This window comes from Lontra canadensis, unplaced genomic scaffold, assembly GCF_010015895.1.
Source record: "Lontra canadensis isolate GAN:19392208 unplaced genomic scaffold, GSC_riverotter_1.0 scaffold105, whole genome shotgun sequence".
Classification (NCBI taxonomy): Eukaryota; Metazoa; Chordata; class Mammalia; order Carnivora; family Mustelidae; genus Lontra; species Lontra canadensis.
Window position 1 is genome coordinate 1,573,771 of NW_022631099.1, and position 18,919 is coordinate 1,592,689.

Consider the following 18,919-nt stretch of genomic DNA (forward strand, 5'->3'; position numbering starts at 1 on the left):
ATTCAGTTCAAGTTCAGGTGTCATCTTGGCTGAGAAATGTTCCCTGACTTCCCACGACAGAATCACATATCACATTCAGAATCACATATACGCACCATGATTCTAGAGAAAATGGCCACACGCTGCATACCCTCCAAGTGTGATTCCCACCCCCACCAGACAAAACATCATGGTAACTGAGCGGGACTCTTTGGAGACTGAACCTGGAGTCTGCATTTTAAGCAGGTTCTAAAGGCATGTTTATGTATCTAAAGTTGGAAGACACCGAGAGGTCCTTGAGGACCGAAACATAGTCCAGCTCATCTCTCCTTCCCCAGTACCCAGCACAATGCCTGGCTCCACTCAGGAGCTCGATAAATGTTTGATGAATGAATAATAGGTTGGCCATTTCCCCAGCTGTAAAATAGAAGTAATCACATTATATCTTCCTAATAGGGAAAATGAATGTTAATATTTATGAGGTGCTTAGGACACTATCTGGCACAGAGTAAGCTCTCTGTCTGTTACACGCATACACACATACATACATAAAGAAATCTCCTCCTCAAGGTTAAAGAATCCAAGTTTATTAAAAACATTCCAGCAAAAAAGGAAGGTGGAAAGAGAGGGGCCCAGCCCACCTCGACTCTTCCGTGTCCTCCAGAACAAACCCACCAGTTCGTATCCGGCAAACTGGCTCCTTCGCCATTGGGATGGTCCCCCTAGGATATTCTCTGCAGTGCCAAAGCAGGATGGGAAGCCCTAATCCTCGGGGCACTGCAGGAAGTCAAAGGTCACGTAGCCCACTTCGTCCACTTGGTTCGCCTCATGCCAAGAATTCACACGCCAGTAGAAACGGTCCTGGCAGAAGTGGGCTTTCCCTGCGGGGGAAAGGCGAGTACAAGAGAGGTGATGCCAACCCTCCCACAGACACATACAGAAACAGCAGCAAGATTTTTACCATCATCCCTCTTGCCCGTTCTAGATCTTTCCAAGCTTTTCCTAGGACGCCTCCATCTCCCCCCCCACCAGAGATGTTGGAGGGCAGAAAACCTCCGTGTCCGATGTTTGGCACCGAGCCTGGCACACAGTCAGAGAAACTACTGGGACACCTGGGTGGCTCAGCTGGTTAAGTCTCTGCCTTCCACTCAGGTTGTGATCCCAGGATTTAGTCCCACATGGGCTCCTTGCTCAGCAGGGAGCCTACCTTTCCCTCTGTCTGCCACTATCCCTGCTCGTGCTCCCACGTGCTCCCTCTCTCTCTCTGATAAAGAAATAAATACATATATAAATAAATAGATCTTTAAAAAAAACAAAAGAAAGGAAGAAACTACCAGGATCTGATCTGCCCTCAAACCCTTCCAGCACTCCTGCGTTCCCTCTGCTCCACACCAGCCACATGGGCCTCTGGCTGCTCTTTGAATGCTTCAAGGTCACTCCTAGCTTTGGGCCTCCACGCCAGTTGTTCCCTGTGCTTCGAAGCTTCTCCACCAGACTGTCCGAGGGCTGCCTCCCTTTTACCCTTCGGCTCTCAGCGCTTAGGCTCTATTTTCAAACAGGCCTTCCCCGGCCCTCATGAGTTACTCACTGGCTTGTATTTCTTTCTTTCTCTTTCTTTTTTGAAAAAAGATTTTATTTATTTATTTGACACAGAGAGAGATCACAAGTAGGCAGAGAGGCAGGCAAAGAGAGAGGGGGAAGCAGGCTCCCTGCTGAGCAGAGAGCCCGATGCAGGGCTCCATCCCAGGACCCTAAGATCATGATCCGAGCCAAAGGCAGAGGCTTAACCCACGGAGCCACCCAGGCGCCCCTGGTTTTTATTTCCTTCATAGCTTTCTACATTGTCACAGTCACATTTACTTACATGTTTGCTTGTTAATTGTCTCTCTTATCCCATGGGAGTGCGAGCCTTGCAGAACAGAGATCATGCCTGCATTTTTGTCTCTGCTCCATCCCCCTAGTGCCCCTAAAGGTGCTGAGCACTATAAATATTCAATGAAATGAATGACTGAATGAATGAATGTCGAATGACAGCCCTTGGACAGTCTGGTGGAGAAGCTTCAAAGCACAGGGAACAACTGGCGTGGAGGCCCAAAGCTAGGAGTGACCTTGAAGCATTCAAAGAGCAGCCAGAGGCCCATGTGGCTGGTGTGGAGCAGAGGGAACGCAGGAGTGCTGGAAGGGTTTGAGGGCAGATCAGATCCTGGTAGTTTCTTCCTTTCTTTTGTTTTTTTTAAAGATCTATTTATTTATATATGTATTTATTTCTTTATCAGAGAGAGAGAGGGAGCACGTGGGAGCACGAGCAGGGATAGTGGCAGACAGAGGGAAAGGTAGGCTCCCTGCTGAGCAAGGAGCCCATGTGGGACTAAATCCTGGGATCACAACCTGAGTGGAAGGCAGAGACTTAACCAGCTGAGCCACCCAGGTGTCCCAGTAGTTTCTCTGACTTTGGAATGGGTCTGGAATCGCCCCCAACACCATGGCCCTTGGCTCCTAACCACTGCCTACTCCTAGAAAATATCTTTATGGTATTCAACAAGCAGTATTGCTTGGACCAGGATATTTGCAAAGGAGATGGTGAGAAGTGAGTATTTTGGTAGTAGAGTCAACAGAACTTGTCAACCAACTGCATGTGAGTGGTGAGGAAGAGAAAACAAGTATAACTCCAGCTATCATCCCCACTTTACCGACGGGAAAGCTGAGGCACAGTAATGGATTGCCCTTTTTTTTTTTTCTTTTTAATCACTGTATCTCCCGTGTCAGGACAGCACCTGGCATATTATAGGCACTTGATAAATATTGTCATATAAAGAAATGAGCCTCCACGCGAACCATGTGTCTCCCCCCGCCCCCACTGTGGGGGAAAGAGCTTCCAGCCAGGGACGTAGGAAATCTGGGTTGTAGTTCTGTTTGTTCCCTTGTGTCCCTTTATGATCTGGGAAAGGTCCCTGCCTCTAGAAGGAACTTCATCTGTGCTGGGGATTTTTTTTTGTTTTTTTTTTTTTTTTCTTTTCCGTCTCTCAGAATTTGACCAATCAATTAGGCCGACTAGCGTGGGAAGCGGGGCGGGGCGGGGCGGGACCCGACCGCGGTCTGCAGCCCTCACCTTGGTACTGGAAGACGTTGTGCGAGTTCAAGGGCACCCCGGGGAACGCCTGCTCCACCGAGCCGAGGCTCTTGGGATCGACGGTCTGCGCCTTCACGTCGAAACTGCAGAAGTGGGGAAGAGACAGGTGCTGAGCCGAGGGACGGCAGATGGCGCCCGGGGTCCCCCTGCCGGCGGTGGCCGTGACTCTCACCTCCAGAAGCGCTGCCAGCTGAACAGCAGCACCTTCCCCCCGCCTTGCGGGAGGGCCCCAGTGACTTGGGCCACGTCGGGGCCCAGGCCCAGCTTGTCCAGACGCCTCGGGCCTAGCACTGACGAACCTGTGTACACCCACACTTGGCGCCCTGCAGGGGAGAAGAGCCGCATCGGTCTGGGGGCAGGGATTGGACACACATTGTCCTTGAATGTCAAGAGAAAGAAGCCAGCGAGGCCTTTTCTGCGCCTGACGTGCCCGCAGTCTTGGTGCCCACGGAGCCGAACCGCTCGGTAGGACTATGCAAGGGGACGGTGAAGAGCGGCTAAATGGCACCCGCCAGAAGGGGGCGCCTTTTTCTAATCCGCCGAAAATGTTTCGCGGATTACTCTCGGTCTCTTGATCCTCCTGGATTGGCGAGGATGTAGATGGAGGGGACCGGGGAGGAAAAAGGAGGAGACTAACCAGAGAAGAAGAAAATCTTCTTGGTGAGCGGGTCCTCGAAGACGGAGTCCAGCTTCCGGGGCAACGCAGGCCACGAATCAGTGATAAGGAAAGGGCCCTGCACCGGGCGCCCCTTGCCCTTGGAGAATCGCCAGTACTTCCTGGGCATGAGAAAAGGGACTAGTGGGGCACTGAACTTTGAACCGAAGGCCAGTGGCCAGAGAGGGGCAGGCACGTCCCTCCTCACAAGTCCCCTCCCCCAGCCACACATCCCTGCCCCCTTACCCATCCTTGAACAAATGCAGACGGTTCCTGATCTCTGCGATGGCGTCGAAGAAGTTCACTTTGCATATATCCTCCGCCGGGTGGAAAGTCACTGTAGTGGTCTCAGAAGGGCCAGCAGTGGGGGGACCTGTGGGGCCAGCTGCAGGGGGGCCTGTGGGGCCAGTAGTGGGGCGCTCTGAGGGGCGGGTAGTTGGAGGCCCGGTAGGGCAGACGGTTGGTGGAGCGGTGGGACGGACAGTTGGAGGCCCTGGTTCAGGGTCCTGGCGAGACCCTAGAAAGAGACAGCTGTTGAGATACTCTCTACTGTGTGCACGTTGGCGCTGGTATAATATACGGGGCCCCAAACCCCATGAATGAGGCCCCTGGCACTCCCTCTCCTCACTTTGGGTGTTGGACCTGCATTCCTGCAACGCTGATAGGCTGATTCCCCCCCCCCCCATACATTCACCTTTCATTCCAGTTATGTCTGTCCAATTCCGGCTGTGTTGGGCCCTGACTGGGCCCTATGAACCCAAGACATGGAGGAGCTCTCCCTCCCGCTCCAGGCTAGTGGGAAAGAAGTGTGTTCTGGGCACTCAGTGCTAAAAGCTTTATAAACTCACCATAGTTCATTTGACTTTAAAAAAAAAAAAAAGGCAAGTACATTCTTTAATATCTCCATTTTGAGTGAGAGAATAATACTAATGATCATAAGAGATAACAAAATATTCAACACTTATATGGTGGCTACTATATGTCAGGCATTATTCTAACTCACTTAAACCTCCTAACAACCCTGTGAGGCAGTTACCATTATTAGCCCCATTTCACGGTGAGAAAAATGAGGGATGAAGTAACATCCATAGTCACCTAGCCAGGAAGTGGCTGGACTGGCATTTGAACCCACGTCTGTCTCAGTCTAGAGTCTGGGCTCCTTATCCCCATCTCCAAACACTGACAGGCAGCATTTGGCCCCACTGGCCCCAGGCTTTCCCACAGATTAAGTGTTGAGGTCCCCACTGCCCCCTCCCCTACCATTTCCCCATTCTGGGTACAGCAACAAAGCCCAGCCCTGCTCTGTCCCCCTCACCCCCCATCCTGGCTCCAAGCCTCACCGTACAGATACTGGATGCCCTTCACATCGTCCTCATGCAGTGGGGGTCCCTCGGTGAAGCTGTACATGGGGTACATGAGCGCTTCTGGCACCGATGAGTGATCTAAGCCCAGAGCGTGGCCAAACTCATGGGCGGCCACAAGGAACAGGCTGTATCCTGGAGGAAAGAAGTCTCTGAGATAGGAGTCCTGGGCGGACCTCCCAGCCCTGGCCATCCCTCCCCCAAAACCGCTGCTCCCACCCTTGATCCCTGCTCACCTTGGTCCGGGCAGAAGCCCCACTTCTTGTCTCTGTCGAAGTTAGAGGTGGTGGCGCACCAGAGGTGCCCATCTCCGCGGCCCTCCCTGGTGCAGGTCGAGTACTCCTTGCCCAGGAAGATGAAGGGGAAGACACACGGCTCCCCCGCGGAGTTGCCCCCGGTCGCCGTGGAGTCGACTGGGGAGACAAAGGGCCTTGGGTGAGCCAGGTGAGTGGGCCCAATAAGGGACCAGGTGCGGGCCAAACAGGGAGCTAGACAATCCTGGGGTCCTATTTTAAAAGCCTAGGGGAGGCTGGAGACATAGCGGGCTAGGTGGTGGGCGGGGCCTGGGGACTGGAGCCTAGTGGGAGAGGCAGCAGGCTAGGCTAATAGGCCAAGACAGAGGGATGCGGGGCCGGCTCGTGGACCTCGGGGGGAGGGGCTATGATGGTGGACAGGGACGCAGCGATCCTGAGGCCCAACGAAGAGGGGAGAGACAAGCCAATAGGTGGAGGAGCCACGTTTCCGGGACCAATGAGGAGCTAGGGGGCGAGGCTTGAATCCGGTAGGTGGGGTCCAGATACCTCGGGTCGGGCAGAAGCCGTAGAGTTTGTCCTGGTCGTAGTTGGCCGTGGTGGCGCACCAGCGGTAGCCGTCCGAGCGACCGTCAGTGGTGCAGGTGGAGTAAGATTTGCCCTCGAAGGTGAATGGAAACACGCAGGGCTTGCCGTCCCCATTGCCGTCCTGGGTGAAAAGTCCTGGGGAGGCCCACACGATGACCCGAAGGCGCCATGAGTTTATTGACCCACACACCCTCTGTGTACTCCCTCCCTCCTCTCCCCATTTCACAGATGAGAAACTGGGCCCAGAGAGCAAGAGAGTGACTTGCAGGCCGCACAGCCTGACTAGTGTCAGAGCCGGGATTAAAACCAAGGGTTCTGGCCCCTCGAGGGTGGTGGGCGCCGCTCACCCCCGCCGCGACCCCGCACTCACTCTCGCTGGGGCAGAAGCCGAACCGGCGGTCGGCGTCATAGTCGGCCGTGGTGCTGCACCAGGCCACGTTGTCGGAGCGGCCGTCCGTGGTGCAGGCGGAGTAGGAGCGGCCCTCGAAGGTGAAGGGGAAGTGGCAGGGGGCGCCGTCTGAGTTTCCGAAGTAGGTCGGAACCACTGTAGGAGGAGTGGGGACAGGGTCAGGGCGCCGGGGGGTTAAGAGAAGAGAAGGGAATGGGGGCCAGGGAGGCTCAGAATCTCACCGACGCCCTTGCCCAGGGACCACAACTCTTCATCGTCGAAGTGGGCGTCTCCCTGAATGCCCTGGCCGGGAGGAAAGGCGTGTGCCAGGAGCCCGTCCTTGCCATCGAAAGGATACCCATCTCCGTGCTCTGGAGAAGCAGGTGGAGAAACAGGGAGTTAGCCGAGTGCAGTTGTGCAGCTGGCGCGCTGCCCAAGGGCGCTGCAACGAATGTGGGCTGAGATCCCGTCTCCGAGCAGCTGTCTGAGCCTCGCGTCCCCGCGCTGTGCCGCTTCGGGCAGGAGGGGGCGCATAAGGGCCAGCGGCGGGCAGAGCTGCGGGGACAAGCGAGACTAAGCCGGGTCCAGCGCCCACTCTATTCTCTCGTGGTCCTCCCTCCGCTGTCCCCGTCCAAGACCCTCCTGGCTTTCCCCTTCTCGCGTTCTCACCCCTAACACCAAACTGAATGACGATGTCGGCTTCGGGGCCGTACACCCGAGTGAAGGTGAGGGGCGTCACTGCGCTCCAGAGCGCGAAGGCGCGGGCGAAGGCGTCGTCGATCACATCGCGCGGCAAGTCTTCAGAGTAGTTTTGGATCCTGCAGGGGGAAGGCAGGAGGACAGAGGTCAGAAGTGAGGCCGGAGCCGGTCCAGTAGCGACACCCGTGTCTCAGCGACCTCAATAAAGCACAAGGCTTCCTGCGTTCCAGGCTTTCATCTACAAAGCACTTTCAGACGCATTTTTCTCCTGGGACGCTCACAGTGGCCCGAGCAGGAGGACTCAGGACTGCGTGCGAGACCCTTTTTTCTGAAGGAGAAACAGGGGCGCCGAGGTGGAGACACTTGCCCGGGGCTGCACATTTAAACCCAGTGTTCGGGCTAAGGACGAGATCGCCACCGGCGTGGTGTCTGGCCCTCCCGTCCCCCTCCTCCGCCTCCGCGGGGCCCGGCGGCGCACCAGTAAGTGATGTCCTGGTGGTGCCACTTGAGGTCGCCCTCAAAGGTCTGGAACCTGCCCAGGTCCGGGACGCCGCAGCGTGGGGTCCGCATGGCCTCCAGGGTGGTTTTGTCCAGCTCTCCAGTCTCGGGCAGAGACAGGCGCCTCTGGAGAAGCCGCAGCGCGGGACCCAGGGACTGCTCTTTGTCGTTCATCTCGCCCACGAGAGTGTAGCCATAGCGAAACAGATATTCCTGGGAGAGGGGGGAGATAGTCCAGAGCCCTGACTTTCTCTATCCTCCCCTGCCTGGATTCCATCTGTCCAGGCACTCAGGGACTAGCAACTACCCAGGACTTGGTACCCTGGATACCAGTGCTGGTGCCCACCCACTAACTCCCCTGTAGACATCCTTGGCTCCTTCCCACCCCTGGAGACCCCTGGCCCGTGCCTACCTCAGGGCCCCCTAGCATTTACCGCTGTGCACCCGCAGCACCTGCCCACTCCAGAACCCTCCATCATGTCCCATTGCCCACCTCGGAAACCCTTATTAGCCATTCCTGCCAGCACTGTCCCGAGCCTCCACAGGACCTCCAGGACCTGATTCTGGACACCTCTATTCTCCAGATATGCCCATCGCCCCCAACTTGCCTCAACGTTATCTCCTCTGAGCCCCCATGCCCTCCCTGCGAATCCTGGCCAGCCTTCCCCAACCCCAGATTGGGGTGTTAGCCTACCTGTGCCAGCTGCTTGTCAGTGAGATTAGCTCTCCAATCTCCCGGGAAGACCACCAGGGTGGGCTGGTGTGGTCTGGGAGCCGCAGAGCAGCAGCCCAGCGCCAGGAGCACCAGGACCAGGGGCTGGCTGGGGCTCATGGTAAGCATGGTGGTGTCTAGCTTCGAGCTGTACCCGTGGGGGCTTTAAGAAGGCGCTATTAACTGAATCAGTAACCCCGCCCCTCGCTGGCAGGCGGGGGCTGACTCAGGGGATGGGGTGTGTTGGGGTGGAGGGGGCAGCCCCAGCATGAGAAGGCAAAGAAAGGGCTTACACCACCACCACCTCTGCCCCCCTGTCCACAGTTCCCAATGCCGAGTCAGGCAGGACCCCAGACCCACAGGAAACCACAGGCCCATAGGGGAAGGGTTGGGTTTTGCAAACTGCAGAGCTTGTGGGAACTGAATGAAAGCCAGGGAGGGAGCTGAGCCTCGAAGGACTCCCTGAGCTCACCACCTGAAGGCCCTGAGTGGGCAGCCCAAGGGAAGGGAATGGAGGAGTCCCCAGGGCGCCTTTCTGAACCAAAAGTGATTTCCCCTTCCTGGTCAGACCCCATCCATGAGACCCTTCCCACACTGCTAGACTCTGTCCTCTTTTCTCCTTACTGGAAGCGTTTCTTGGCAGCTTCCTCTCCCTGCCCCGCCTCGGGGCAGAAAGAGTGGGCTCCGCTAGGCAGGAATTGGGGAATTCCGCCACTGCAACCCTTGTCTTCCACAGGCTGAATCTTTCAGGATAGTAAAGGGGGAAGTTTATGGCATCTGGAAGCCAGCAGACAGGCTTCACTCTCCTCCTTCAAGGCCTCCGGCAAATGTCCTACCACTCTGAATCTGCTTCCTCAGCTGTGAAAAAGGGCCCTTTGTCCCTAAATTGATGTCAGGATAAAATCAGATCAAAGACAGAAAATGCTTACTAAAGGTTGTTACAAGTCGTCAGTAATGGCCGTGGTTTGCTTTTAATTACCTGGGCCCGAGACTGTGATTCCAGCTTGGAATCAGGAGACTGGGGTTTGGGACTCTAATCCACCTTGTGACCTACAACAAATGCCTTCTGACCTCTCTGGGATTGGGGCTCTTCAACGGCAAAACGGGGGAGAGGGGGTGATGGGGGGGCTGTTCAGTCCTCCAGCCCCTTCCCCACCAAGCACAAGCTCTAGCCCCAGTTTTTAGCCATATGCCTCCCTCCCTGTCTCTTCCCCCTGCCAGCCCCTGTGGCATCACTTGGGGAAGGCAACATAACAACCCAAGAAGCTAGATTTAAAGGGCTCACTATAGTCCAGTCATTTTCTTTTTTAATATTTTATTTATTTGAGGGGCACCTAGGTGGCTCGGTGGGTTAAAGCCTCTGCCTTCGGCTCAGGTCATGATCCTGGGGTCCTGGGATGGAGCTCTGCATCGGGCTTTCTGCTCAGTGGGGAGCCTGCTTCCTCCTCTCTCTCTGCCTGCTTCTCTGCCTACCTGTGATCTCTCTCTGTCAAATGAATAAATAAAATCTTTAAAAAAAAAAAGATTTTATTTATTTGAGAGAGAGAGACCATGAGCAAGGGGAGGGGCAGAAGGAGAGGGAGAGGGACGGACAGATGCCTCGCTGAGCCTGGAACTCGTTGATGACTGGGTCCCAGGACTTGAGGCCAAGTCAGACGCCAAACCGACTGAGCCACCCAGACGCCCCTGCTGGGCACTTTCTAAGCTTATGTAATAAATGAATCTGTGAGATAAAGGCATTTCATTTCCCGTACAGGAAAATTGAAGCTCTAGAGTTTACTAATTAATGAGCATCGGCTTTGGAGTCAGCGGCCCTGGTGTTCAGTCCCTGCTCTGCCATGGCTCAGCTGTGTCGCCTTGGGCAAGTCACTTCACCTTGGAGCCATAATAATCAGGCATTTCTTGAGATTCACCATGTGGAGTGCTGTGAGAACTTCCCTGTATGCATCTCATTTCATCCCCACCACCATCTGGGTGGTATATTTAAGGAGTACCCCTCCTCTTTTTAGAGGAGGACCCCAGCTCAGAGCAGTCAAGGAACTTGCCTATGACCACACAGTGAGTTAATTCACGGGACCAGGACTCAAGCCTAGGGCTGCCTGGCTCTGAAGTCTTTCATCTTTATCACCATTTACAGGGAGGTCAGATGACCAGAGGGGTGGGGGAGAAGGAGCTCAGGGAGAAGAGCCCTAAAACCCAGCACCTTCTTCCCTGATCCCCGGCAAACCCCCCACCCCAAGAACAGAAAGCAGTCTCAGACCTTTAGGGAATCAGAAGCTAGAATAGACTCGGGGGACTATATTCCATATCTGAGAGCGTGAGGTCATTGAGCAGTAGCATTTTATTTTGTTTCTTTAGAAGATTTTATTTATTTATTTGAGAGAAAGAGATAGCATGAGCAAGGGTGTGGGGTGAAGGGGCAGAGGGAGAGAGAGGTAGGAGCAAGCTCCCCACGGAGCAGGGAGCCCGCGGTGGGGGGAGAAGGGGGTGCCTAGATCCCAGGACCCTGGAATCATGACCTGAGCTGAAGGCAGATACTTAACCGACTGAGCTACCAGATGCCCCGAACAATGTCATTTTACAGATGGAAATAAAGAGACCCTCCAGTCCAGGGTGTCTTCCTCTGGTGGCAGACTCAAGCTTTAGGAGAATCCGTGAACGACCCCCAACTTGCCATCAGTGGTACAAAATATGTCATATCTGTGTATGGATGTCCTGTTTCTCAAATTTAACACTATTGACATTTGGGGCCAGAATAGTTCTTTGTTTTGAGGGTCTGTCCTGTGCATCATTGCACGTGTATTAACCTCCCAGCCTCTACCCACTAGGTGCCAGGAGCACCTCCCCCTGCCAGTTGTGACAACCAGAAATGTTGCCAAACATTGCCAAACGTCCTCTGGTTGGGTGGGTGGGAGGGGCAAAATCACCGCAGTTGAGAACCACTGATAGTTGTTGATTTTTTTTTTATATATATATATAAAGAGTCCAAAACGTTTATCATAGACTCAAACCATTGATGATGACCCTCAAATACTCGAGTATGTGTTGAGTTTTTATGGGCCAGACATTGTGCTAAGGATTTGGGAATACAGTAGTCACCAAGATAGCCTTTGTCACTGTGCTAATGGAACTGAGCCCGGTAGCGGAGAAATTGAGTGAATAAGTAATTACCAGAGAGACAGACATCACAAGGGGGCAGCGTACTAATCCAGTCCAGGTGCCCCCATCATGCAGATGAGGAAACTGAGGCCCAGAGTAGAGCATTTACCTCTCTCTGGTCACAGAGCAAGACAGGGACAGCATGGGTGGGACATTAAGGAATAGAAGCTCTAGCCTGTGCTGCAGAGCCAAGCGAATTGAGTTCCAATCTCAGTGCTGGCACTACCTCGTTTTGTGATCGGGGCAACTGATATAACCTGTCCGTGCCTCAGTCTCCCCATCTGTAAAACGGGGGTAAATAGTGCTTACTTACCTCCTGGCATTATAAGAGTCAGATTAACAGCTAAAACGAGCCTGGTATAAGGTAGTAGGTGCTTGCTGCTACTGTAATGATCATCACCTCCCAGCCAGCTGGGTGTTTTTACCAACTGGGGGTGGGGGGGCAGGAAGAGAGCACCCAGCCAGGAACCTCTGGCTTGATTCCTGCAGTCAATCCAAACAAGAACCCTCCTTTCCTCACCCCCTCCCAACTTCCTCCTTTACCCCCTGGCTCCCCAACCCCCGCATCAAGAGGAACTTGGGAGAGCGCCCTTTCAACACAGCAATGGCAGGAAGTGGTTCTGGTTACCACATCCCCTTCCCCACTTCCCTCAGCCCCTCCTCCCAACACCGCAGGTTTAGCCAAGGCAATGGGAGAGGAGGCAGAGAACAGGATATTCCTCCAAGTAGGTACCCCTTGACCCTGACCCGGGAGTCCTAGCTCAGATTCTAAATCCCTTTCGCAGGTGGAGGTCCAATAAAATGGGGAGGGGGTTGGTCCTGGAGCCCTGAGTCACCAGCCGGATGACACAGCCCTGCAGGCTGCTGTTAGTAACACCAGGCCCCCAGACTGGGGTCAGCCTCACGAGGTGAGGAACCTCTCCCCCTATGTAGGATGGGGAATTCCAAGACTGTTCCTCCTGAACCTGCCAGAGAGGGGAGGGGCCCTAGGGGCCCCTAGGCCCTAGATGCCCCAGCAGGAAATGGGAAAGACACTTGTTGTCTGTGATGAAGCGGAAAGGTGTGTATAGGGCAAGACACAGCCCCAGGGAAGAGCATCACCTAAGTCCCCGCCCCCACCCACAAATGCACCTACCATCCCTAGCCCCGGGGTGGTGGCAATCACCTGTGGACTCTTACAGGTCTTAGTAATAATGTCTTGCCTCCCATTTATCTCTGTTGAGCTACTTCAAAAGGAAGCCAGATAGTAGAGGCTTTGGAATCTGAACTCCTGGGTTTAAATGTCGGCTCCTACTACATTTGACTGTGTGAGCTTAGGCAAGTCACTTTGCCTCTCTGTGCCTCCATGGCCTCGTCCGTAGAATGGGGGAGAACAGTCCTCACTCAAAGGCTCTGCTGAGCATTAAATGATATTATACATTCCAAGTTTTTAGCACACAGTAGGTGTACATACCAAAAATATATATATACCGGATGTCTTGTTGCCATTACTCTAATACTCTCTCCTTTATGAATTAGGATTCACGATCCTCTTTCACTGATGAGGAATCTGTGAGGCCCAGGGAGTTGCCCAAGTCCACACAGCTAGCCAGAGGCGGGCCTGGGATTCTACCTAGACCTGACACCAGCGCCCTGTTCTTTCCACCACATTGGGCATGGGTGGCTAGCCACGCTGGTGCCCAACGGTCCCGATAGTCACTGCACGGTCACTGCACCCTTTAAGTGACATATCTTATCATGTCAGCCGCACTGAATCCAGAACTTAACATTGTATTTGAAGCTGAGCTTTCAGGGGTGGCAGAGACAGTAGCCCATTTTCAAGCCGACAGACCAGAGACGTGCTTCAGGTTGTTCACTGTTACACAGCGGGTGAGTGACCTCGTTCCTGCGCAAGCCTCTGACTCCAAATCCCGTGCTAAGATCGGGTCACTGGATCTGGCAAGAAGGAAGTCAGTGGGGGAAGCAGTCTGGGAGTGGGGTGGGCTGCCCAGAAATCTAGCTGGAGAGATCAACAGACGGAACAGGTGTAGAGTACTTAGCTGAGTTCTGTAGGGGGAGAAAACGGGGGTGATAAAAGGATGAAGGTAGCTGGACAGAGCAGAGAACAGCCTAAGGGAATTTAGAGAGCTTCGAGTCCACAAGAGGGGATGGAGGTATGGAGAGTTGTGCCCCTGGCAGGGGCGGGGGGTCGGGGGTTGAGCCTTGGCAGTGCACTACTCACCGGCGCTAGGCGTGGGTTCCGCAAAGCAGGCGCAGCCCGGGAATACAAAAACCAGGTACAGCCCCCAGATTTAAAAGTTTCTTTGTTTGCTTGGTTTTGTTTTTTTTTTTTTAGGTTAAGACTCTATTTTTCTAGAGCATTCTATTTGGATTCACAGACAAATTGGGAATAAAGCACGGAGACTTCCCCAGGACCTTCCGTCCATACACAGGCACAGCCTCCCCCCATGATCAGCAACCCCACCTGAGCGGTCCATTTGTTACAATCCATGAGCCTGCCTGGATACTCTATCACCCAGAGGCCACAGTCTACATTAGAGGGGCTCCTGGTGGTGATGTACATTGCACAGGTTTGGACAGACGCAGAATGACACGCATCCGTCATTACGCTATCATACTGAGTAGTTTCGCTGCCCTAAAACTCCTCTGTGCTCTGCTTATTATTCATCGCTCCCCACCACAGGCTGGTTTTGATACTTGCAAAAAATCCTTCCAGTAGCCACCATGGGAAAACTGGGATCTTTGCTAGACTTCCTTATATAGTCATTTCAGGGTTTAGTGCTGTTTGACTTTGAATGAGATATGGGGCAGGGCATCCTACTCTCAGGGATAGCAGCCCCTAAAGGTCTGAATCTGGTCCTGTTCACAATGGGGAGGGGGCTGCGGAAAGCCCTAATCCTTGGAAATCCCAGGTTAAACATTTAGTGGTCAAACATTAATCCTAGGTTAAACATTCAGTCGGTGCTGGCCTGAATCGAGAGCCTGGGGGACCAGAGTGGGAGGGAGAAGTCCACACCGTACACAGGCTAAGGGGTGGCTTCTTCGCCCCTTTTCCAAACCTGGGCTGAGCCCCTACTCTTGGCCAGGCACGCGGCATCTCCCAGTTAGGCAGTTCTCCAAGGGTAGTCCTAGGACCAGCAGCATCAGCACCGCCAGGAATTTGTTAGAAATGCAGATTATCCACTGCTCCAACCCCAGAATTACTGAATCAGCAGCTCTAGGTGGAACCTAGCGCTCTTTGTTTTGAAATGCAGGCTCAAAGGGGTGCCTGGGTGGCTCAGTGGGTTAAGCATCCAACTCTTGATTTCGGCTCAGGTCCTAAATGATCCCAGGGTTGTGAGTCAGCCCCTCCTGGGGCTCAGTGCCTAGCTGGGAGTTGCCCTGGGGAGTCTCTCCCTCTGCTCCTCCCCCTACTTGCAGTCTGTCTCTCTCTTTCTAAACTAAATAAATAAAATCTAAAATAGATAGATGGATAGATAGATAGATAGATAGACAGATGATAGGTAGGTAGATAGATAGATAAAATTAGGAAGGATTCTAGGTCTTTGTGACTGTAAAGCTGATGCCCCTCACCGCAGAATCATAATGAGGGATGACTTCAAATATTTAACAATCAGGCCCCCGACCAATCAGACTGATTCCATCCAAGGAGCTTCAGGAGGCTCCTCAAGGGGTGGAGGGGAGAAGGGGGAGGTAACGATCATTAACCCTTCCATTCCTGGTTCCTTGGTCCCAGGAGTCTGGGGGAAGGGGCTAAGGCTCTGGGACATTTGGAAGGGTCAAAGTAGTACCCGTTACCAATGGGTAGACAAGGAAAAGATTTCAGCGTTTCAACAATTTACCAGCTGAACACCAGCCCTGAGTACGGTCTGCTTCCCACGGGAGGCTCTTGAAACTTGCACACCCGGTAGAGGTCCTGGAGCTGAACGCAGCCCAGAAGAGAGGACGGGTCTAACAAATGTCTCATGAGAGTACCTGTTCGACAGTGCTTCTCAACTCAGCCTGCCCATTGGAGTCTCCCGGGATTTTCTTTGGAATAGCGATGCTTGGGTTTCACACCCTAGAGACTGTGACTTCATTGGTCTGGGTTGCAGCCTGGGCATTGGGTTTTTTGTTTCGTTTTGTTTTGTTTAAAGAGAACAATCCCATACAGGTGCCCCAAAGCCTGGGAGACATTCCAGATTCAGAACCGCTGGTGTGCATCAGTATTTCCCAAGGTCTCGGACTTGCAAAAAAAAATACAGATTCTCAAGAGATTCGGATTCAGTAATCAGTGGGGCCTGGAACTGGGTGTTAGCAAGCTCCTCTGATTTAAAAATCAGGGACAGGGACAGCCCCTGCAGGCAATGGTGACTGAGAGAGGCTCAGAGACCCTCCCCCCTCTCTCCCAGCCCACCCCCAGCCTAGCTGAAGCAACCAAGAACATTTTGCCAGGAAGTATCCAGAACCAATTTCCGCAGCTCTTCCTTCCCCTGTGCTGCAGAAACATTGCTTCAAAGAGCACACTCTGAAACAGAGCCTAAGACACCCTCCCCGGAGAGCTGTTTCCTGGCTGCACCACGCAGCAGCAGAGCCCCAGGCCTGCTCTGATTGCCTTTCTTTCCCATTAATCCCGGGACATCCTCATTTAGGTGTGATCTGCATACATTTGCATACTGAGTTCCAGTGCCCCCTCCTCCTCCACCTCGCAACCCCTTGGCATGCTGTGGGGATTGGGGCGGCATAAGACTAATGTATGCGCGAAGCCTGCTGAGATGGGTTTGAACCTCACGGGGCGCTGGGACTTTGATACACCTGAAGCTGGGTTGCCAGGCTTGAAAGGAAGACGGCTCCCAGGCTCAGCATGGATACAGCAGGAAGGCAGATGCAGGAGGCGTCCTGTGGTCTAGAACCAGCTGCTCTAGCCCAGCTCCTAAGAAGAGGCAATGCAGGGTTTCTTCAGTGGGAAAAGATGGGAGCAGCAATAGATGGTGTGGGGTGGGGGTGGGGGATGGTAGATGAGATTCCTTCCCAGCTTCAGAAGGGGCCTGGCTTGGAGACCACTGATAACATTGTCCCATCTCCGACCATGGGCACCGAGCCAGGCACCAGCTGGTGCAGTGGAAGGAACGGGGCGCTGGAGTCCCACCTGTCTGGATTTGAACTCTATGCCTTTGGGTAAATGACTTCCCTTCCTGAGCTACTCAGTTTCCTCATCTTTATAATGGGACTAATAAGCTCATTTTACTCGGTTCCTCAGTAGTGGGATATCTTTCCCAGGCCCTTTGGGAGGCTGGGAAGGAAGCTGTTAATGGGTGCAAGCAGAAGGTGGTGCTGGGAGCCCAGCAGGCCCACCTGCCCTGGCTCGGGCACGGTTCCAGCTATGCTCACAGCTGACCTGCCTCCTTTGCCTTTCGCTTACCCCTCACTGCTGGGAGCCTCCGGAATCCTTTTGGCGACCTTTCTTTCTGCTTAAGTTAGCCTGGGCAGGTTTTGACTGCTCGCAGGCAAGGGCCAGGACTGACACATCCTCCCAAGGGCCTGGCTTTGATTGCAAGCACCACCAGCCAGTTTCCTAAAGCCCCCTGGACAGCCCCCTCCTGCAGCTCCCAGGGGTGCCTCCTCTGCCTCCTGGTCCTGGTGTACTTGTCTCCAGCCCTGCTCCTCCCTCCACGCTCCCCGACTGCCTGCTTCTGTTCTATTCGCAGCACTCTCTCCTCCCTGGTCTTCCCAGTTTCCCCACCATCTGTATAGACTCCTACAGCGCGCACCTCCCCCCATGTCCTCCGACCAGTTGACAACTTGTATAATCCTCTTAAATCCATCCCCTCTCTAGCCATCTACTCGGCTACTGTCAAAATGTACCACAGACTGGGGGGCTTGCCCAACCGACATTTATTTTCTCGCAACTCTGGAGGCTAGAAGTTCAAGATCAAGGTGTCCACAGGGTTGGGGACTCCCAAGGCCTCTCTCCTTGGCTCGTAGACGGCTCTCTTCTCCCTGTGTCCCCACATGGGCTCCTCTCTGTGCGGCTGTGTGTCCTAATTTCTTCTTCTTACACGACATCAGTCAACTTGGATTAGGATCCACTCTAATGACCATGTTTTAATTTTATTACCTCTTTAAAGACCCCTTCTCCAAAGATAGCCACATTGAGGTCCTAGGAGTTAGGGCTTCAACATATGACTGGGGGGTGGGGCACAGTTCAGCCCCAAATATCCTCTGTCCTCTGCATTCTCATTACTGCTGCTCGGCTTCAGCCCCACCGTTTCTCGCCTGGTACTAGCTCAGCTCCTCTGGTCCCCCAGCACCCACACTCTGGACCCCTCTCCTTGGTCAGCTCTCCCTGAGCATGCTTCAGAAAGTTTCCACGCCCCCTACTGTCTCCACGATAAAGACTGAACTCCTCAGCCTGGCACCCAAGGCCCTTCAGAACCTGGCTGCAACCTCCTTTGACAATTATCACAGTGATCAGGGCCGGAAAAATGACCATGCTGTCTAGCGCCTTGTTGTTGTAACTCATGATTTAAAAAAAAAAAAAAAACGAAGCAATGAAGTGTAATTCCTGGACATATAGCTTCGGCATCAACCTGTAGCTAGTCAGAAATGCAGACTTTTAGGCCGGACCCCAGACCTGCTCAATCAGAAGGTGCGTCACCTGCACAGACCCCAGGAGATCCGTGAGCTCACCGAGGCTGCAAACTTTCCGCACACCGATGGTATCCAGAGAGGACCCACACAAGTGAGACCCGGGGTCACCTTGTTGGATCAGAAAGTTGCCTTTGTCATCCAATTGGATCACAAAGATGCCTTTGACAGAACCACCCAACTCACAGGAGCCTGGAATGCATAGCAGATAATGATTTTGAACAAACAAATGAACTTGACTTCCCAGGGCTATGAAGAATGCCTAACTCACAAGTCTGGACACATGAAAAGGTTGCTGGGAAGGGACCCCTGATGGAAAAGGCAAGGTTCTGGCCTCTCGTTCCCATCCAGCAAACATTTACCGAGACTCTGCTGAGGGCCAGGCTGTGCTGGGCATCGGGCAGGTGTATGGAATGAAAAGGAGACATGAGTTTTGTCCTGCAGAAGCTCACAAACCAGGAAGGGAGAAAGATCACAAAAACATGCATTCGTGGGGGGCATCCAGCCACCCTTGTCCTCCATTCCTCCTACTTCCATTCTCAGAAGACATCATACTCTGGGCCCTGGAGTGCACTCCCCACCCCCACCCCAAGCCTCCAACCCTTCCCCATCTCCCCTCTCTGCCCTCCCCCTGGCTAAATCTTATTCATCTTTTAGATTTCAGCTGAGATATAATTTCTTCCAGGAAACTACCGCTGACCACCCCAACCTGGGAAGTGGGGCCCTTCTGTGCTCTCATGATTCCCCTCAACCCACCACTTCCCTTACTGTGGCATTTTTCATAATTCAGAGTGAATTTCCTGTTTATTCATCTATCTCTCCTCACACACTGAGATGGTTATGAGGACAGGACCCTTATCTGCCATGTTCAT

General features: G+C 53.6%; 1 protein-coding gene across 1 annotated transcript; it reads right to left on the reverse strand.

Moving 5' to 3' along the window:
- Positions 1-544: 544 nt before the first annotated feature.
- MMP9 (matrix metallopeptidase 9) lies at positions 545-8,430 on the reverse strand. The gene is made up of 13 exons (XM_032838591.1): positions 8,244-8,430; positions 7,530-7,762; positions 7,022-7,170; positions 6,595-6,723; positions 6,335-6,508; positions 5,926-6,099; positions 5,362-5,538; positions 5,105-5,260; positions 4,011-4,281; positions 3,747-3,886; positions 3,282-3,432; positions 3,089-3,192; positions 545-860 (listed from the first exon to the last, which is right to left on the reverse strand). Exons 1-13 carry the CDS (start codon positions 8,388-8,390, stop codon positions 742-744), a joined length of 2,124 nt encoding a protein of 707 aa, XP_032694482.1. The 5' UTR covers positions 8,391-8,430; the 3' UTR covers positions 545-741.
- Positions 8,431-18,919: the final 10,489 nt, after the last annotated feature.